General features: G+C 40.2%; 1 protein-coding gene across 2 annotated transcripts; it reads right to left on the bottom strand.

The window, feature by feature from the left end:
* Positions 1 to 12120: 12120 nt before the first annotated feature.
* On the bottom strand, positions 12121 to 21163 carry LOC138407171 (receptor-type tyrosine-protein phosphatase C-like). Of its 2 annotated transcripts, none has more exons than XM_069521738.1 (12): positions 20825 to 21163; positions 16259 to 16279; positions 16055 to 16069; positions 15418 to 15684; positions 15103 to 15318; positions 14898 to 15011; positions 13686 to 13820; positions 13448 to 13597; positions 13049 to 13189; positions 12563 to 12780; positions 12408 to 12468; positions 12121 to 12272 (listed from the first exon to the last, which is right to left on the bottom strand). In XM_069521738.1, the coding sequence occupies exons 1-12, from the start codon at positions 20886 to 20888 to the stop codon at positions 12160 to 12162; spliced, it is 1515 nt and encodes a 504-aa protein (XP_069377839.1). In that variant the 5' UTR covers positions 20889 to 21163; the 3' UTR covers positions 12121 to 12159. The 2 variants fall into 2 exon arrangements, with proteins under 2 accessions (XP_069377839.1, XP_069377840.1); XM_069521739.1 differs by having other exon boundaries at positions 13460 to 13597.
* Between the last annotated feature and the right edge of the window lie 957 nt (positions 21164 to 22120).

Below are 22120 nucleotides of genomic sequence, written 5' to 3'. Positions count from 1 at the left end.
CTTGAGCCTCAGAGGAGAGCGCAGCAACACAAACACACAAACACAGTCTGACGATGACAGACTCTCAAGACTAGCTGATTATATGCGGGTACACAAGTGCACGCAGGTGCAGATTCTAACTGGTGTGCTCTCCGTTCGGCCACAAGTGCACGTGAAGGGGTTTTGTACGCGTTGACACAAATGCTTTGTGGGTGATTGAAACCCACACTGACTGTGATCCTTCAGAGGGGCGGCTCAGGGGGAAGTTCATGTGTGTTTTTCTGTGTCATTGTCAGTGGTGAAAGAATGACGCGTCTTTTAAGTATAAAACAAGAAGGTGGGGAAAAGTGTAGAAGAGTAAAAGTGCAGAAGTTTTATGAGCTGAGTAAAAAAAGCAAAAAGGCCTCAACCCTGTTTTAAGTAATATTTCAATGTCTTTTAACTATTTCTTATTATTATTTATCTTATACTTTTCATTTACCATTACCACTTTTATTAAGTGTTGTATTGTTTTATTTGTTGTCTTTTTAATATATTATCCTTTTAGGGTCCACACAGACAGGCCCCAGCTAAGTGGGGAAGAGCACACTTTCAACTATATAACAAACTATCTAACAATATATATTAATATCATCTAATATATAATATTATTAAGTCGTTTATACTTATTCACATTTGTGAAATGAGCCTTTTAAAGCTCTGTGATGGAAATAGGGAAAATATTATTTATGCTACACAAACTTCTTTTCTAATTTTAAAGCATTTGTGAAATTACTGGATGTGATAAAGTTTTTTTAAATAGATTTACTGAAGAAAATTACCTCAAAACTGCTTGAGGAAATATTCCCAGGCACTTTTCACCACTGTTTGGTTTGTGTGCATCTCTATGTGTGAGCATGCTTGTGTACGATCACACAGCAAAGCACATGACATGCAGTTTCCCCCAAACTCTCAATTAACACCTTCGTCTCCGCTCTGTCACCATGACCAGAAAAGGTAATTCTCCCACCTCTTACCAGCCTTTTCTCACCAGCCTGCCTCCTTGTTCGCCCCTTGTTCTCTAACTCGCTCATCTGCCACATTTCTGTGTGAGTGCGTGTTCTGTCCGTGCTCGTTAAATGTGCCAAAACCGAGGAGCCGAGATCACGCACGGACAGAAATTAAAAGTTGTGTGCATTTCCCTATCACGAGCTGCTTTAGAGAAGCTGCAGAATCGAGTGACGCTCGATCAAATCAAAGAAAGTCGTGACCAGGGATGTTTAGAGACTCGTGTCCACACAACGAGAGGCGACTGTTTTATTCATTATTTATGAAGCCAGGTCCAATAAACACTGAGATGTTATTCAGATGCCTCAAAATTAATAGACGTTGTGAACTTTATAACTTCCCTCTGTCACGTTGTTGTGGAAGTCAGAGTAGGTGTTTCGCCGCAGAATAGGAATCTTATGCATTTATGCAAGTGAACAAAGACGAGGCTGGAAGTGTGTTTTGTAAATTTGTTTAAAGGCCAAGATTAGCATACAGCGACAGACAGGCTCGACTCCTGACTCCCATTCAAAATTCCTGGTCCACGTTGGGTTCTCTGTTGCCCGTCAATCACCCCACACCTCTGAAATGAGCCACGGCAGACATTAAGCGAACCGTTCAAACCTGGGGAAGAGATTTCAACCTTCCAGCCCTGAGTTCCTCCTGCATCGTGGCAGCGGAGGAGCCTCGCTGAGCGGAAAAAGAGAAATAAGAAGATGCAAAAGTTAAGAACTCGGAGGCAGAGCAAGTTTTACTCTCTCTATATGTCTAACCTTTAGCCGAGTGCCCCCCTGTGACTGCTGGATTTCTGATTAGTTTACAGTATGCTCCCAAATCAGCATAATAAAGCGTGTGATGAGGCTGATGAGATCTAACAGTCTGCTCTTGTTTACCCTGCCGCAGCACCAGCTCCTTCTCTGCATGTGTGTGTGTCTGACCCCGAGGCACCGAGTCACTTGATGCATCTTGCATCTGCCTCCAACACACATTCACATGCACACGCACACACACACACCCACACAACCCCCCCACTGGTAGAAATCCTAGTTGTGCTGCCGGATCTCAGCGGAGGCCGGGAATCCACATCCCCTTTAGGCTAGTCCTGGGGTGCATTTACAACACACACACACACACACACACACACACACACACACACACACACACACACACACACACACACACACACACACACACACACATTGAGAGAAACAAACAGAAACAAACACAAGGCCATAAATACATGCATGTGCACACACACAAACACACACTAATACAGACACACGCTGTATCTTAATGAGAGAAGGAGATGGTTCTATGAAGGCGACAGCAGAATGAAACCTACTCACCAAGGACTGACCTGTGGTTCAGGGGCGGCAGCAGCACGGCGGGGAGCTCCTTTCCCAGCGCTGATCAGAGGGCTGCACCGCCGAGGCTGCTCACGCTGACGGCGCTGGAAAAACCAACTGATTAAACGCCACTGTCGCCTCAGCTCAGCTGCTATATGGAAAGAAAGCTTCCTCTCTTTTATATTTTTTTTCACTCACTGTTTGTTTGTCAGTCTCCTTTGTTTTCTTTGTCCTCTGCCGAGACAGCGGTGCTGGTGGATTGGAGCAGCGAGCGAGCGTCAGGGATTTGCGCGTAATTAACTGAAAAGCTCACCCAAGCAAGCACAAAAAAGTTAAATTCTCAACTTTTTGAACCGTACTCCTTTTTAACGGTCTTTTCACTGACACACTACTTCACTTCCAAGATCAAAAACCTTGCTTCATGGTAGAACTATATTTCATGTGAGTCTTTGGAGTACGTGGACAGCAAAACAGTGCTGCCAACCTGCGAGTCCCATTAACAAGCCGCGGAAACTTAAAATTGTGCAAAGTGTTCAAATGCAAAAAGTCACGACTGTGAGAATACACAAATATATTGATGAAATGGTTACGCAGTGACAGAGTAATTGGATTCACTGACCGATGGTTTAAAAACTCGGAATTGTACCTTTTACGCAGCTCTGAAGTGGCCAAACACGAAAAAACACACACATTCTGTATCGAGGCTGAATTTTGTTGTAACTATTTTCAACGTTTTTCGACATTTATGTGAGTTTCTCAAGAATCAAGCATATTTAGGAGATTGATTTCTATGAGTGTTTGAAACATGATTGGATCTATGGAGACTGTTGGGCTGTGGCGGAAGTGTGCACCCTACTGTCATTCTAGAGTTAGCACGTATATATTTACTGTACAGTCATAAGCATCCTTTTTGACCATGTCCGACGCAATTTGATCAACTGTACTTGAAGCACAGTTTGAATTCAATAAAGATTTAACATCTGCAACATTTCCATTAAAGGTGAGAATATGACGCAATCAAATGACAGCCCCTGCATGTTCCGATATTAATCAAAATGGTGGGATTGAATTATATCTCATGTGCATGCAATAGCATTTCTTGATATTTTCATATGGATTTGCGCCTTTTCTATTATTCCATTGAAGCTGTTTTTCTCTGTGGCTCAGTGACTCCTCTGAAACAAACAGGTCTGTATCTGGGCCACGTGACGGTTTTATAGAGACGTTTTTAAAAAGCATCAGATTACAAAAACTACTGTTATTACTTGAAAACAATAGAATTGAATTTAGTCTCCGGCAGCTGATCAGTATAATGTTTATTTTATGTTTTTAAAGAAGCTCAGATAAAATGGTTGTTGTTGGACATGTGAGGGATGAGACGCAGGAGACACGGGAGGAGATGCTGCTCTGCAGGTCGGAGGTCAGAGGTCGACCTGGTCTGAGTCTCATCCTTCATCTCTCCACCGTGGCCAACTCAAAGTTCTCTGGACTGAATAATGATCCTCTGCCTGTTTGACTCTATACGGTGCGGATGTAACGTCGTTCAAGAGACATTCTGGCACAAACAAAGGGTTAGAAGACTCTGCCCATTATGTGTGCCCTCTGGCCTGTTTGGGCGACTCATCCAAGGATGTGCAGCGACTGTGCCAGCCTGGGGCCGGACTCTGCCGACTGCCAGCCCCTTCGTGCCTCCTGTACAATGTCAGCAAGCTTTTATTGGTTGGTCTCAAGGTGATGGGAGTCAAAACAATGGAGCTGTTTCGCTTCGTTAACATCTGACAGCTTTTATTATCATAACAGTCGAAAATGATGAAATATTTGAGACAGGACTTGGTTAAAAATGTGAACTGAGGCCAGTGTTCGTTCAGCCGCCCTCCACCCCACTGCACTGCACCTCTCGCCCTTGACCGCCGCAGTTTGGCCGGAGCTTCTCTGGCCAGAGCCGACAAATCATGTAAGGGCTGGAAGAAAGACAGGACGGGGGTAAACAAAGGAGGATGCTCACTGCCATGCCCTTGAACGACGGACAATGTCCACCTTGCATTTTCCCAGTTTTGCCTACTTTTTTTTAATTTGAAAGTTGGCCTCTCTCATTTCAAAGTCACTGTCCACCCTTGCCCTCGTTGTGACAGCCAAGAGAGGAGTGAATATCTCTGGGCGAGAGAGAAAGAGAAACTGAGCATGATCTCATCTGGACCCACTGGCAGCAGATGGAGGGAAAGGAGGAATAAGGAAGTAAAAAGGAAGGTAGAAAAAAATAGGAGGGCGAGCGGGGAAGGGGCAGCTTCGGGAGGGTAGGGAGGGAAGCAATGGCTGGCAGCACAAAGGATGGTTCTCCCTCTGTTTTTCAGCTCCATTAATATCTGAGCTGCAGCCTGCATATATCCTCATTCATTATTCATGAAGCGACCACGAAAGACTGCGAGCGAGGAAGGAAGGTGGGAAAGCAAAGGCCAGAGATAGTTCCAATCACTCCCGGTTTAAATGACACTGAGTGACAGAGCCTGGGGTTTTATGGCTCGCTGCTCAGATGAGACACTGTGCTGTGTGTAAAAGGTCCACGTCGGCCCGCCGTTAATGACCAGCAGGATGAATTAGAGGCTGCGCCACTCGTAAAGCCGGCCACCACACTCGGTAGCAAATTTGCCCAAACTGAACTTATCATGGTTCCAGGCAGACGCACCGTGTGTGAACCGACAGCACAATGTACTAACCTGAATCTGACCTGCTCCGAAGAGAAACTGTCTGAAAGCAGCATAGAGCCTTAAATTCCTTCACTATCGGAACATGTACACAACTGCTGTACGTAAGAAAACACACATCTGTGTTATTTAGGCGATGAAAGTTCTTTGCTTCATTTAGAGAAAGATCACATTTTATAGTTCATGTAAATGAAAATATGTCTGAAGTCACTGTGAGGATTTTTCTGTATTGAAGCCCTGACTGTATGGACGACATGATATTGCCCCGTTGTGGCTGGTTGCAGTACAGGTCATTAATCTCACCTCCTCCATGTTAGCAGATGGGACATGGACCAAACGAAAACATTCCTTAAAGTTGGTTTCTGTTATTTTAGGTATTTCAATGACCCTTTATAAGGATGCTTCCTCCCACTGTCCAGAGATGAAGCTTAATTGTCTCAGACAGCAAAGCCGCTCAGCCAGTTTTGAGTCAGAATTGTTTAATTTTTTGTCCCATTTCTATGGCATCAAAAACTTACTGGAGAAATGCAAACTTGAACATGCATCAGATGATAAGAGCTACCTAAAAGAACTGACAATATATATATATATCTATATATATCTATATATAGATATATATATACTATACTGCAGCCAGCCACCAGGTGGCAATCAAGACGCATTTGCTTCACTTTTAGGTGCTGTCATTTCATCCATCTTTAGAAACAGTCCATGTATTAAACCACAGCATTTTCCTAAACATAACCAAATGTTGTCAGGGCTTAAAGAAGTTTAATAATTCTGTACTCACCATAAATGAATCCTGCACTTTTGTTGGACAGTAAACTGTGAACTTGTTACGGATATTTTTAGAATCAAAACATTTTGAAACTGATAGAAAGTCTTCTGGTTGAATTAACGTATCATCACACTTAATTGTTGTGTAATCACTTTTATAGAAACATTTGCTTCAGTATTACTAAATGGGCTCGAAGACGCAAACAATGTAGAAAAGTCTGTAAGTATTCAAATGAACACATTGTTGATTTTAGTTTTCTCTTTGGAAATATACAATCCACTGAATTACACCACATAATAATAAAATATGCATATAATTCTCTAAGTCATTGGAATTCCTATAACCTGCATCAATAACACAGCCTGTTATTTACACAAAATGTATGGTTTTATTCTGTGGGAGCTCTGGCCCAATGAAACACTCACATGTACTCCTGATTATTATTTTATATCAAACCACATCTCTTCTCTTGATCATGTGTTTAATGCAGTTCATATGAATATAAGTCTGTTTTGCATCCGTTTGCTTTAACACTGTTGAATTGAATTAAATTTGGTGCTTAGTCAGATTAGTGAAACCACCGTCCCTCAGGCACCGATGTCACTTTAAAAACGCCCACCACGATTATTGTTCACAGATTAGTCAACAGAAATGAAAACAAGCCTTCCATGAATATTTTACAGTAAAAGGGAATTTTTAAGCAGAATGTATAGTAAGCATTTTGTAAAAGACTCAAAATATTTTATCATCTCATGGGGCAACTGGTGAGTATGCCTTCCTTGTGTGTGTGTGTGTGTGTGTGTGTGTGTGTGTGTGTTTTCCTGAAGTCTCAGAAATGGTAATGCCCTTAACCCCAATGCAGGGGAGACTTAACAGTTGGTATTGACTTTGTGAACATTTACCATTGAGGATTCAGACTATTCAATTCCATTTCAACTGAGGGCTGCAAAGAGAGAGGGAGGAAGTCCCAAGGCTCCGTGTTGCTCTCACACAAACACACACAGTCACACACACACACACACACACACACACACACACACACACACACACAGAGACTGCATTGCATGTATTATTCTCCAGTGATATCGACTCAATCGGATTTTAACCCCTCTCTGCTGGAGCCATACAGAGACAAACGCTCTCAACATAACAAAGTCTGTGTGTGTGTGTGTGTGTGTGTGTGTGTGTGTGTGTGTGTGTGTGTGTGTGTGTGTGTGTGTGTGTGTGTGTGTGTGTGTGTACTTTTTGGATTATTGTTTCAGATGTGTAGCCCTTTGAATAGCCGTCACACAGGGGAGTACAAATGTGCCACTTCAGTCAACACAAATCAAAATAAAAATCACAATTTACATTTTTATATACTTCTCATTTTTTACAAATTTAGTTTGTCCTTAAAGGGATAGTCCAACAATCTGAGCAAAACAATCATGATATGCTTGTGCTGGATCATTAATTTCTGGAAATCTATACAGGCTGCTCAGCAACTCTCACCTCTGGTTCACTGCTCCTCCTAGAAATGGGAAAACTGGAATTTTAGTTCCTCAGTTTTTGTTTGGATTAAAGAAAATGAAATAAAACATGTTAACTGGTGAGCTTGGAAGATGCTGGTGAGATTTTGACGCTGTCGGACTGACCTGGCTGGCTGATTCCTGACTGGATATAAAGACGGACTTGCTTCCACCACTTCCTCCTGTTTCGGCCGAAATGTCCAGAAATCGTTTGCTGCCGTCTTGAACTTCGGGTCATTTAGAATCTGTGCAGGCTCATAGTGAATGGAATTTCTAGATTCTGTATTGCTGAGGTCCGTCTCTGTTGGACTCTTGTTTCAAAGTGCAGTAAAACTAAATTTGTACTGGTGTCTTTTGCCTCATGTGTCATTTTCCCTCCTCTGCTTTGTTTCTGTATGAACGGAGGCTGCAATGTCACAGGAGAATTGTCTCATCACGAGCCAAATGAACATCAGCTTCTCGCGTGCAGCCATGTTGGTCTACGCTGGAACACTTGGAAGTCAAACATTTCAAGACGGAATACCTGAGTTCCGAGTTGTTTCTGGATCATAGCATGAGTCTCAGTGGTCAATCGTGACATTTCATCCCATTATAAAGCATCAAATAACGAATTAAAACCAAAAATCAGAGACTTGAAGATTCATCGGTGTGAAAAGAATGACCTAAAATGATAGAAACCCTTTTATGAGATAAATCAATTTTACTTTTAAGTTTGGTCCCATCTGCTAACATGGGGGAGGCAGGGTTTCTGACTGATACTGTTGCCAGCTTAACTAAGCATGATGATGTGGCTTCATTTTTGGGTTCTGTCATGTCGTCCATCTTTACATACAGTCTATGGTTTCTGCTCTTTTTGCTAAGCTAAGCTAACCAGGTGTAGCCTCATAATGGAGCCAAACTGAACAGTCTTTCACTCATTTCACTTCTTCTTTGTCATTTTCTTTTTCACTCTTCTCACTTCTGTGCATTCTGTGGTTTTCTGTCCCTGTCGTCTCTCATGTCTCTCTCGTCTCTCTCTGTGGATTGATTCCATGCAGCCACGTCCCACCAGGACACCCCCCTCCACCCGCCCCCATCATTTATACATGTGAGCATTAGGACTTGTCACAGTCTCTCAGTCAGGCCCTTCATCAGTCCAGGCCATAGATTCTCATTAAACGGGTGAATCCAGAGTCCCTGACACTTTGGCCATCACACGTCCACTCTCCTGTTTCTCCACCACTGACCGTTTGTCCGATTCAACTGGACAGATAGTCGTGGAGCGGCCGAGCCATTGTTTAACGCTCAGAGTTTTGTATCTGCTATCATATCTTTTATTATATCACACTGGCAGACACACTTTTGAGCTGTTCTGAGTAAAATACACCTCACACAGTTGCAGCCCTACATTTTTTTTTGCATGTATTTCGGTGCGTTGCTGTGGCTGTAACTTGACTGGACGACAGGCTAATCAGTTTAACCACTGGTCCAACACGGTCAGGAGATAGCCAGCGCTGTGTGGTCACTAGATAAGAGGCGCTGCTCCTCGAAGGCCAGGATAGCTGCCTCGTTAGTGCTGGGTCAGTGAACTGCCGTCCAGATTTCTAAATGGCCACTCAAAGCCCGGAACTGGATTTGTGTGTGTGTGTGTGTGTGTGTGTGTGTGTGTGTGTGTGTGTGTGTGTGTATGTGTGTGTGTGTGTGTGTGTGTGTGTGTGTGGGCGTGAGACCGGTGTTGCTGCCGTCTCTCTGGACTTTCTCACCGAGGGCTCGCTGTTTGCTACAGTTAAACAAGTCCCTTCAGCGTGTCGTCATGGAGGGAAATGTTTAATAGGGACGTTTGTTTACCTGCGCGGCTGCTGACTGAGAGTTGAGCTGTGGAGTTTCTTCACCTTCTGCTGGGGATGTGTACACACACACACACATGAACACACGCACAGATGAACACAGACACAGATGAACACAGACACACACAGACACACAAACTCCTGAGGGGCTTTGTTGTAATATTGAAGCAGGTAAATATCAGCAGCATACAGAATTTAGTAGGCCTGAATAGAAGAGTCCTTACACTCTTCCATCCCCTTGACCCTGTCTCTCTCTTTCTTGCTCTCTCTATCTGTACACACACACACACACACACACAAACAAACATGCAGAGACACACGCATTTTTGCACTCAACTCCAGCCCCTGACCCCCACAACAACAGGGACTGTGAGGTCTGTACAGAGCTGCTGCTGGATTGACTGGCAGTTCATGTGTCCACAGAGAGAGAGATCCTGTGTGTGTGTGTGTGTGTGTGTGTGTGTGTGTGTGTGTGTGTGTGTGTGTGTGTGTGTGTGTGTGTGTGTGTGTGTACAGGTGTGTGTACAGGTGTGGTGGTGTGGCAGCAGAAAGCAGGATCTCCTGGGAGGGCCGGATGTTGGGTCAGGAGGAGAGGGAAACACGAACGGAAGAAGAGAAGAGGAGAGGAGAGAGAAAGAGATATACATTGAAGACATGTATTCACGTGTGTGTGTGTGTGTGTGGGAAATGTAAAAAAATGGATACTTCCTACACCTCTTGCTGCATCAGGTATTTGTTTGGCATATGGGAATCTGTCTTTCTTACACACACACACTAACACACACGCAGCATATTCATGTGTGTGCTGTGAGTCTGTGGTAGATTTTGATTAATATATATTCATCTCCATGTTGTGTGTGTGTGTGTGTATATGTATATATAAATAAATATTTATTTTTTTTATATTATACATCAACATTTAATGGCAGCAGGAGGGCGGGAGCCTGCACATTTTTTCACCTCAGTTTGAATGCACCAGATCTGTCACCTCACGGGGGGTAGAGAGAATGTCATGGAGGAGGTATGTCTTTCTTCATCGTATCCATCCACATAGTATTTTAATTGGGTTTTCTCTCCTCCACAGAAAAAAAGAGAGAGAACAGGGGTGAGAGGAGGGATGAATCATGAAGGGCTGGAGAGGGGGGGTTGAAAATGTGCTGCTCAGGGTTTCCGTCCTCACCTCCCCAGCTATGTCGTCTTATCACTGCGGCCTTCACAATCACCACACACAGACGCACACATCCATGTGCGTGCACGCCACCTGGCCCTCGGCAGCATTGTGTTGTGGTAATGTGTTTGTGTTGAAGCTCATTGAACAGCGGTGCAGCTGACATTCTTTCTGCGTTGGATAAGGCTGCTTCATAGAAACCTAATAATAGTGTTAAAGCCGAAGCGTCTCCCAGTGACTGTCAAACACTCTCTCAGCGATGGACACACTGATTGAGCCGAGGACAGAGAATGTCTGCAGAGAGACGGAGTAGATGTGTGTGTTTGTGTGGATGATATGTTTGTGTGTATAAATATGGGAGAGGGCGTGAATGCTCCAGAGTGTGTGTGTGTGTGTGTGTGTGTGAGCGTGCGTGCGTGTGTTGTATGTTGATGGTTGATGTACAGGCCTGCAGGGCAAACGCTCTAGGCTGCTCTCGTTAAGAACCTGCCAGTCATCGGCAGAGAGGAACCAAAAAGAGTCCAAATCGCAGCACTGTGCAGGTGTGTGTGTGTGCGTGTGTGTGTGTGTGTGTACAAGTGTTGATGTGTGTGTAAAATGCATTCAGCCAATTCGATACCCCCCCACCAAACAACAACCGAGGGGAGGGATGCGTGTGGAGAGAGGGGAAATGGCTGTGGTGCAACGTGAAGCCACACTGCCCTCCAGTGGTTTTCAGCTGATTCACCACCACGGACAAAACATATGATGTGAAACTCTTTAGGTTTGATTTTGTTGGTGAACTAACACGAGGCCTATAGTTCACCTCCGAGACGTGAGAAGAGGAAGTGATGTAATTTATCTTTTTTAGACACAGCCGGACGGTATAGATTCATATAGTAAAGACTAAGATAGTGGAGAGGACGCATGCAGTCAAACTGTGTTACAGTGTGTGTGCTAGAGAGTGGAGACAGGAAGGAAAAAGGGGAAATGTAAAGAAGTTGTCCTGATTATAATCTTTAATTCTGCATTTCTGATGAACACAAGTTGTCTCCGTTTAGATTAACTCTTAGATCTGGAGAGAATCAGAATGTGGATGTTTTTCTTTGTGAATGATTTTGATTTGATTTTGATAAAAACTCTATAAAAGTCACTTCCTTCATTTTTGGGGCCTTTTGCCATTATTGACAGGGCAGTGAGAGAGTGGGGGAGACGTTGGGTCAGAGCCGGACCTGTGGCCGCTGCAGGAGGACTTTATTTTAGTTTTTTCATACTATTGCTATCAAACAGTGACAACTTCTTTGGACTTTGTAAGAGGAGAGCCAGATGAGAGCCAACCGAGAGCTGTGGCTAAACGTGCAACAGCCACTCCACACTGTAAAACTGTCGATTTCTTTTGTATTTTAGGATTTTCATCATCTAAAACCCATTTTTAGTATCATATACTTTCACTTCAGTAACTCACACAAACACTTTCAAACAGAATAATGGGCATTCAGTTATGGCAGAGGTTTAAAAAATAAAATAAAAGGTGTTTGTTCTTTTATGACTGTTTCAGAAACTTATAATAAATATTGAATCTCTCTAATAAACTTGCTTTCTTTTTAAAAAGCTGGTTTCAAACTTCTTTATACATCCTGGTGGTTTAAACCTGATGGATACACGAGCAGAATATCTATAAAAGCATCTTTAAAGTAGTTTAAACAACAGGCAGACTGTAACGTAAATGAGATGTTTTCTTATCAGTGGAACAAAATCTGCAGGTTTATTCATCTTAACTTAAAAAAAATAAAAACTCTGAGGCAATCTGAGAGAAACACTGATGTAAGATTTATGCAGAATCATTCTCAATAGGACTTCCTGCGCTTCAGGATGAAGATCTTGTAGATGACCAGCAGCAGAGCCACAGATGTGAAGATGATGAGGAACACGAGGAAACCGATGACAGCTTTGTCATTATCTGTCGATTGAGGTTGAAGAGAAAAGAACATCAACTTAATGTATAGAAATAGATGTGTAAAAAAAATTAAATCTGTCAAATGCATTAACGAAGCAATGTTAGATAAATGGAGGCGTTGATCAAAATGGTACATACAGTCAGTAGAAATAGACTTGATCTCGGGTTTGCTCTCCAACTCACTGTTGACAGCAAACACCTGGAAAGATGGAAACATTTTCTGTCACTTATTAGAGCATTCAAATAAACACTGGGTATAAAACTGTGACCGCAAAAAGAAGGATGACTCAAACCTCCACTTTGTAGCTCGTAGAGTAGTACAGGTTGTCGAATTTAAAATCACATCCTGTTGAATTCTTCTCAGTGACCAACTGATCAGTACCATTATACAAAAGTCGTGCTTTGAATCTTCTATTACGTCCATTGAATCGCTCTTGTGAAAGTTTGCAGGTCACATTGATCGTATTATGCTCTTTAACCATCAGCTTCAGTTGAGTAACTTTCTCTGGTACTGTAAGAAAGTCAAGAAAAACATATACAACACTGTATGCATACTCACAAAAGTGATATTTTAACACTTATAAACAATATACAATAAAGTTAAATAGTGGACTTATATTTATTTAAGTGCAGATCCAAATAAAAATCCAGATCTAGTGAATTTAAATGTGGTTTCATCAGGAGTCTGTTGGGCTTTGGCGGAGGTAGTAACTCCACTGACTCCACATTCTAGTTGTGATCCAAAAAGTACAACTGGTTTCATTCTGTTTGTCACTGACCTCCAACCTTGGTTCTCTCATGAACTGGAGGGGATGTGTGTAAGAAGTTGTTGTAGGTGGCAGTGACCAGGCAGTTGTAATCGGTGAATGGACTCAGACCTGAAATCTTGCAGGTTTCTTCTGAAGGCCTGGATGAGTTCTCTGTAACACAGTTTTACAAGCTGTTAGTTTATGTTCTAGACGACAGACACAAAATTATAGAAACAAAAAACAGATCTTTTTTTTTCTTCTTCTTTTTTTAGTTCAAGTTTCCCATTCAGTAACAAAAACATCATTGAAGCAGTTTATATCATCCATGCAGCTTAAACTATTAATAAACAGACAACTTTAAAAGATGAAATCCTGCAGAAACAAGGAAGAATAAAAGCATTAGAGAAATACTCTGAATATTTCACTTACCATGCCATTTACCATGCCATTCATGGCTTCTACAGCTGCAGTTGTACGAAAGCTTCGGAATCCCGGCTTCACAATCCTCACTGGCCGTTTTCCAAGTCAGCTCAAGGGATGTGTTGTCAGAGGTTCTTGTTGTGATGGTTATTTTGAGATCTGCTGGGACACGTCACACCTGAGTACTGACATCACAGTCATTCAGCATCCGAGGATAAAAACTGTCGTCCAGCGAACATCTACATACCACAGTTGATCTGGACGAGAACTTCAGTTGTTTTGTTTATGGGGACATTGTTGTCCTTGATGTGACCGGTACAGCTGTAGTCTGTGAAAGGCTCCAGCTCAGACAGTTTCTTAATCTCATTTACATTTTTCTTTTCTGAGGAGAAACAAAGACGACACAAGTTCTTCAACAGCTGATATTTATACCTCACACCCTCTGAAGGAGTACGACTATGCATTCTTATTCGGACTTATTCATAAAAATCTAGAAGTGATTCACAAAGAACACAGTAATATGTCACTCTCCTCTTCATCTGAAACACAACTTTGGTTCTTGCCAGGGTTTTTTTTTTTATCATTATCTACAAACACAACTTTACACCTAATAACTATTTTATACAGAACCAGAAGGGCTCTCAGTTCAGAGTGTGCCTCTGCCAACAGTCTCCTTATAAGAACACATTTCAATTCACCAGATCTGGAGATTTTTATTTGGATCTGCACAAAATTACACTCACTCATAAATATCAGCCCCCTAAACATGTCTGGTTTGTTTTTTTATCAAGATCCATGAATTATTCTCTGAGGAATCAATGAAAATGTTGAAAAACTTGCAATGTTAAAGAAAGCGAAGCTGATCCAGATCTTCATAAAAAACGTTATCTTTTAAAAGATTCTGTGAATTATTATATATAGATAAAGACTGTAGCTCCTGTAATGACAGGAACCTGTTGTACATTAGTTTTGTTTCACTGCCCAGCTGTTGAATATAACGACAAAGTTTGAAGATTGGACACATCACCCCACATTGATTACGTGATTAACAGTTATTATTATACTGTCATAATTATCACAATGGTAAAATTCCTCATTCATTGATGTAAATTCACTAGTAGGAAACCACTCTTTGTTGCATTCAGCAGGGAGTTCAGACAACACGTCGAGGAAATTCGACATTCTACCAAACAAAAAGAAATCAAAACTATAAATGCTTGTAAGAAGGCTTTTATATAAATATTTAATATTTTATTCTACTCTTAGTTATCCCCTAATATTAAAATGTGTATATTTTAATTTTGAGCGTTGATATTGTCACGAGTAATTAAGAATCAAAAAAAAAAAAAATGTGGTCACTTCAGTTTAAAGTGAGAATGCAAAGTAGTAAATTTATATCATAAAATATTTCAATGTTAATCTATGAGTTATGTTGCAGACACACAGAGACTCCACTTACTGTGACAGGTGTAATCAATGGAGAGGTTTTTGCATTTTGGAGGTAATTTTGCTGTTATGTTTGTAGGAAATTTGTTGAGAAAAGTTTCTTGAATGTCTTTGGGATCTAAATAATCTGTGGAAAAAGAAGAGCAGACATAAAACAAGATGAAATAAGTTCTAAAGGGCATGCATTTCAAAATAAAAGTACAAACTTTTGCACATACCAAGGCTGATGTTTCTGGTGAAGGGAAAGGAAGTGTTGCAGCTTTGTGATGTGAAGATCAAAGTCAAATCAGAGCAAAGGTCAGCATAATTAGGTTTGACACAGACGCTGTTGTTAACAACAGTCCCATTCGTTTGAACAGAGATGGAGCTGATGTTCCATTCAGTTTGGAAACACACAGATTTGTCGCGGCCGCTGAAAGCAATGTCATCTTTATCTGAAATACACAAGTGATTATCAAATATCTGCTTGTTTTACACAAAGTACTATTCTTTTGATTTGAAAAATTGAACCAACATACATTATTTAGACTCACGTATTTCAGATGTGCTGGTGTCATTTCCAATGATGTTGCAGGACGTTGTTTCGTTACTGTAATGAACTTTAACATGAGCATTATATTTAGTGCAGGGCTTCAGCTGCTTGATGGGATGAGATGAAGTTTGATCGAAACGAAGAACTGTGAAGACTTGTTTAGTCTCTGGTTTCCCTTCTTCATTAATCTCTATAGAGGCTTTAACAACTGCCGAGCTTGTGATGTTAATCTGGATGCCATACCTGATGGGATTTACAGTGTAAGAACCTGCAGACAAAATCAAGAGAATTAAAAGATAATAGTTCATAGGTCACACAGACACCACATAATAACAATATGATTACCTCTGCCAAGGAGGTTATGTTTCATTTCTTATCATTAGTATTTTGATATATTACGTATTGTTGTAGAAACTTGTTGCTAGAAATTTAAATTCTAATTTCTTGATGAAGAAATTCAATCATGTTTAGGGGACAGATATTTATGAGTGTTTGGTGCAGATCAAAAATAAAATTCACATCTGGTGGATTTAAATCTGGTTTCATAATTGGTCTGAGGTATGTATTCTGCTAAGTGCCATTCTAGTTATAATATAAAACTTTCTAGAGAATATATCACTTTTTGAACTGATACTCACACTGTACAGGGGGTACTGGAGGACGACACATTTAAGGGAGAAAAGAGGAAAACAAAACATTAATACATGATCATGCAACATCTAAAACCATCAGTAGTAAATAAAGCAAAATATCATCAATCTCAAACTCACTTGTAACAAACCTATAAGAACTACTGTTATAGTCACAACAATTAAATTGTTAACTTGTGTTTTCTCACTCACCTGCTGTGCTTGGCAAGTCACCTGGAATCAAAGAAGAGAAAAAATGTTTCAACTGTTGCATTGTATTTTATATATTTTATATATTTTTCATCATAGTTCGGCTGAATATAGAAGAAAATATGTCAAATATATGTTGTTGTTTTTTTAACAAATCTTCATTTGAACTTTTTATTAAAGCATTTTCTTCCCATTGGTCAATAAAACTCTGCTGGGAATGATCAGGCTAAAAGAGCAAAGCCACCATTTTCTTACTCTTCTGTGTGAGGCGGTGCTGAGCAACCTGGTTGTCATGACGATGTGGCAAATAGCCTCACTTGTTATTTCAGAAGACAAACCACCACTTCCTGCCTGACACTAAAACTTAGAGTCCCCTCAGCACTTAATCTGTTTGGACACATCCCTGGTTTTTAGAGAAGCACAAATGGACCTTTTCTGTTACAGCCTCGTTTTTAACAAATGAAAAACTAAACATCACAAAGTCTTGTTTAAGATAATATTTGTACTATATGGATTGAATGTAAATTGAAAGCAATGAGAAATTAGTATATTTCAAATCTGTACATTTGTTTTCAAAGTGATGCAGAAGATTCAACTTGTTGCTTTAGATCGTATTTTGGCAACAATTCACAATTTCTGAATTATCAAACCGGCTCAGAACCTTCATCTACCTTTGTGTAAGTTAAATATCGTGGAGTGATCAAGTTGTGGATTCTTCTCTGTCATTGTCCACGTATAAAAAGAAATGCTCTGCTGTTTAAACATTTGCTTTGTTTCAAACTTGTGCTTTTAGTTTTTCCTGCTGTATTCATACAAACATACTAATATGTTTTCAATTTTCTCTTTTATACCGTTAATAAAACCTGTATTGAAGATTTTTTTTTCTTTGTATTTTTTGTTTTATTTGGATGTGGTGGAGCCATAACTGGTTTCTACCACACCCCACATGTATTTTCATATTTAATGTATGTATTTTGTATTTATGTTGTATGTTTGTATTCACCTTCTGTGAAAGAAACCGAAATAAAGATGTGTAGTTATTTGGTTCTCTACGGGGGTTTGCAATGAGTGAGCAGGGGACAGTGAAACAATGAGTCTCAGGATGTGGTTTGGCTCGTTCTTGTTTTACTGCAGAGATGCGTGCTCGCTCTGTGCAGTGACATCTCACCGCCCTGTGCAACCTCTTCATGCCTCGTGGTAGCAAAAACAACACCGGAAATAGTTCAATGCTTTGTGAAGTTCCATCACCACTGATGAGTCGAAGCGTTCAATAATGTCACAAAGCATTGAACTACAGCCAGTTCATCACTTTTTCGCTATTTGCAGTGTATTTCTGTATTTGCATGTGTTGTGTCGTCAAACTGATGAAGTCATTTGCAGTGCGTTGAGCTCTCTCGGCTTCCGTAGACCAAACCAGAGCAAAGAAAAAAAGCCCACTGTAACTTCCTCTTTATCCACTTTTTACGTTTCATTTTCAACATCCAAGCTGTAAGTAAAGCATTCTCTGTGTTTTGGGTACTTCCTTGTTCTGTGTCTTCAGGGTGGAGGATGAAACAAAGTTGTGACATTAACACTGTTTTATCAGCCTGTTCTTTCCAGAAGTAAAGACATGTATATACACTGTGTGTCTATGGACACAAGTTATATAGTTCAATGACGACCATGATCCCTGTCCCTGAATCCATCTACATGTCAGATCGCTCATGTTTTCTCTCAGTCAGAGATTTTTCTGTATTTTACATGTTGCATACTTCCCAGATCACAGTCCCCTTCTCTGTGATGTGAAGCTCCCCCTCCTCCCACAATCTGCTTCAATCGTGCAGCATGTTTAACATCTCTGACCTCACTTCTTCATTTTGAACGCGGCACTTCCCCTTTTTATTTTTTTTCCTCTCCAGGCTTTCTGAAGTAATTTACTTCGTCTCAGTCGGTTTGGCCCGCGTCGATCTGCTCTACCAGGAAGTGAAGGCAACTCAGAATGGAACACGGAAGTGATCAAATGTTTGATCACACAACTCCGTCCTGCTTCATCTAAAATAGACTGGGGGAGAGTTTAGGCAAATGAAACTGGTGCTCACACGCTTTTTGGCTTTTTAACGCTGATCTGATGAGAATAAGTCTTTTGAATTAAATCTGATTCTGACAAATAAGTTGAATGGTCTTATACTTATATTTGTTGTAGTCTGCTATTTAACTATCTGGTAAAATCCTATCATATATACATATTACCTATGTCTCTCTCGATAAAACAACTTTAATATCTATAAAAAGATCAGTTCCTGAAAAAAAATGTGTGATAGGTAAATGTGACAGGTATACAACACAGAGTGAAATACAGTGGGAGCTAAACAAGGAGAAAAAAAGTAATCGATTCTTGTATAACTCGACTGTATTCTCGACTCACTACTACTCACCATGGCTGTATTTTTATTTATCTGTAGTTACATTTCTAATATTTCTAATATTTTTAATATTTATATTACCACTTACAATGTACAATATTATTTATATCATCATGGATACACTTACCTTACCACAGTACTTATATCATGGTCACTTACATTGTAATATTTTCTTATTTCATTTTATTTCATTTTTGCCTAGCAGTATTATTCAGGTCATGGTCACTTACTTTTGCAATATTACTTATATTATGGTCACTTTATATTACAATCATTTTTATATCATGCCACTCTTTTATCCTCAGTACCTTTTTGCACATTGTCTGTTGCAGGTCGATTGTTTTCTTTTTTACTTTGTAGGTTACAGAAATCTCTGTCTGTTTTTTTGTGTTATTGCCTTTTCATCTTTAATTTCTGTAATGTTTACTACACTTTCTTTCTGCTGCTGTAACAAGTAAATTTTCCCCTTTGTAAGGAGGCTGATATAAGTACAAACCGTCCATATTTATCTAATACATTTTGACACTTTAAGTGGTCATTTTTTCCCGAGTATTGCCGCCCCTCAGCTTTTGGTGGTGAAAGATGAAAAATAAACTTGATCAAAGCCGCACTGTTGCAGCTTTAAATGCTTCTCATCATTCAGGTGTGTTTCTTGCAATTTAGCAATATCAATCTTTTCTTTTTTTAAAGATGACAATATTTTTTTCCTTTTGATGGGAAAGTGGCTTCCCTTAATTTTCCAAGTGCACAGTCTCAATGTGTCACAGGTCAGAACATTTTTTACTGAAAAGATTTAAGCTCCCAAATGTATTATTATTAACTCCATGTAGATTCTGCACCTGAATCCAGCTGAAAAACAAATAACAGACAGACTTTTATCTGGTTAAGTGATTACAACAATTAGATTATTAAAAATAAATATTTTAAAAACTTTTTAACCCCTAATTTGATTAATATAAACTTTGTTCATAATTATACCACTTCTATTCTGTTCTTAATAAAATAACACACATACATAAATGAATTCTGTAATATGTTTTTTATTTCAAAAACAGCACCAATACGCACCAATACTGTCATATATTACAACATATTTACAGGTACATTTAATGTTAGCCAAGCGTTTATATCTAGATAAATAGAATTTAAAAAAAAGTTTGGAGCGAGTTTTAATAATGAAAAATAATGTTTCATCAATGGAAAAGTTAAAGATGCTTAAATGACACTTGGACATTTGGTTTAATCTATACCTGGATGTTGCCTGTGTGCTATTCTGAAATGGAGAACGGAGATCAAGTGAATGGGAATTTGTGGCCTTCTTCTCTGAGACTGATTCATTATAATATCTACATTTGCTTCGATGGCAGCCGGTGCTCGTTTTCTTTAAGGATGCGTCAAAAAGTCACAAACAGAGTTTATTTCAATGCATGTGAACAGACATCTGATGCTGAAAATAGCACAGAACATGCTCCAACAGCAGCAGAACTCTGAGTGATGCTGGAGGCTGTGAGCTGGGTCACACACACACACACACACACACACACACACACACACACACACACACACACACACACACACACACACACACACATTCGAAGCAGAACAGAATCATGACTACAAACATTCCCACAGCACTTAACCAAATGAAAGTGTTGTTTTAAGGAGACTCGTCTTATTAACATCAGTCTTTGATTGAAGCACAGCTGCTTCTTCTTTTGCAGAGGGGCTCGGGAACCTGTCACTTTCAGGCTCCTCACATCACAAACACACGCACTTGTTCTTTTTCGTGTTCTTAGGTTTGGAAAGTTTAAGAAAGGTGAAGTTGCACAAACTCAAAGACGTGAGGTACAGTATGTTTGACGTTTCTGCCCTCAGCTTTTTACAGTTAGAGTGCTGACGTGGAAAAGAAGAAAATCTTCTCGACTGACACGTTCATGTCTCTGTCTCAGACATGGAGGGTTTTTCAACATTCCTCATGGAGACGATTAAACTCTCAACAACCAAACTTCGAAAACAGTCAATTTAGGAGTTCAGAACATAAAACCTCATCGTGTGCAGTTGATTATCTTGTTTTACGTCATTTACAGATTGTTTGTACTAGTTTTTCATACTTTCATGAAACGTGCAAGGACTCAACGTTACTATTACATTACAGAGGATTACTTACATTTGCCCAAACCAATGATTCCAGCCCAGAGCAGCAGGATCTTGACACCACAGAGACCTGCCATATCCAGGAGTTAGGGCGTGTGCCTGCCACGACCATACAGCACAGGCCTACTGGGGACCAACCGGCAGATATCAAGACGCCCGATCGAAGCTGTATTTCCAATTCTCAACACGACTCTAAGAGAGAAATAAGTTCTCAACGTTGTCTTATTTTATGCTTCATATGTTTTCTGTCTTATCAGTTGCTGCAGCTTCCTGGACTTGTTGCCCAAACCCTGAACCTCGCTTCTGGTTTCAAGCCGAGCAAGTGCGAGTGATGTCACACCGAAAAGAGGCTGCCTTCACCTTAATGTTCAGTGACAGGAAGCTTCATTTCAGGCGGCGCCACCAAGAACAGGAAGTCTCACGTCGGATCTTCACTTGCTTTTGCGAAAATTGTGAAAACCTTCAGAATAGTAAAAAGAAAAAGAGTGAAGTTTAGATTCAATTCAACGGTTATTTTTGGTGTATCTAACTAAACAAAGGAGGATCTGTTATGTGGGAGGAGAATCTTCACCAAGTTTCTCTGTGGTGGATGTGAAATCATCACTGTTAAACTAGAAGCCTTGACGGAGGTTGGATTTCTACTGTGCTTTTTTCTACCTTCACCATTTTTATTTAAGTCTGCATCAAATTGCACTCACTCGTGGATATCAGTGCCCTAAATAAGCTTTTTTTTTTCATCCAAATTCACAGATTATTCCTTAAAAAACTGTGAATTTGTAATAAAACCCAAAGTCATATCTTCCAATGTTAAAGAAAATGAAAAAAGTGTGTTTAACATCCCATCAACTAATATGGAGGAGGCAGTGTTTGAGACCTGAACCGCTACCAGACACTAGGTGGCGATCTAGAGGGTTTGGCATCACCTTTAAGGAGCTGTCATGTCATGCATCTTACTGTAATATATGGTCTGTGGTCCAGACCTTAAAGGTGCAGTGTGTATGATTTAAGCAAAAGGAAACTATTGGCAGAAATTTAATCCTCATGATGTTTTTACTCGTTCATTTCATCTAAATTATATGAATTGTAGTTTTCTTTACCCCAGAAAAGACCCTTTATATTTAAATACTTTATATTTACATGGAGGGGACCCTCTCTACGAAGGCCGCCATGTTTTTTACATTAGTCCAGACTGGACAAACTAAACACCTTTTGAGTTTTTATGACAACTGAAGCTACCACAGGTTCTTTTTCATGTTTGAAAGGGAAAACAGGGAAACTGGTCAGAAATAAGTGAAGGATGAATCTTTGA

This window comes from Paralichthys olivaceus, chromosome 3 (genome assembly GCF_024713975.1).
Source record: "Paralichthys olivaceus isolate ysfri-2021 chromosome 3, ASM2471397v2, whole genome shotgun sequence".
In the NCBI taxonomy this organism is placed as follows: domain Eukaryota; kingdom Metazoa; phylum Chordata; class Actinopteri; order Pleuronectiformes; family Paralichthyidae; genus Paralichthys; species Paralichthys olivaceus.
The sequence above is the reverse complement of the archived record's forward strand: the minus strand, read 5'-3'. Positions and strand labels throughout refer to the sequence as shown.

Coding starts and splice junctions, on each gene's coding strand:
- LOC138407171 (XM_069521738.1), bottom strand. CDS start 20,888: ATGGCAGGTCTCTGTGGTGTCAAGATCCTGCTGCTCTGGGCTGGAATC. Junction 15,012..15,102: donor CACCAGAAACATCAGCCTTG/GTATGTGCAAAA, acceptor CTTTTTCCACAG/ATTATTTAGATCCCAAAGAC. Junction 13,821..14,897: donor CATTGATTACACCTGTCACA/GTAAGTGGAGTC, acceptor GTTTCTCCTCAG/AAAAGAAAAATGTAAATGAG.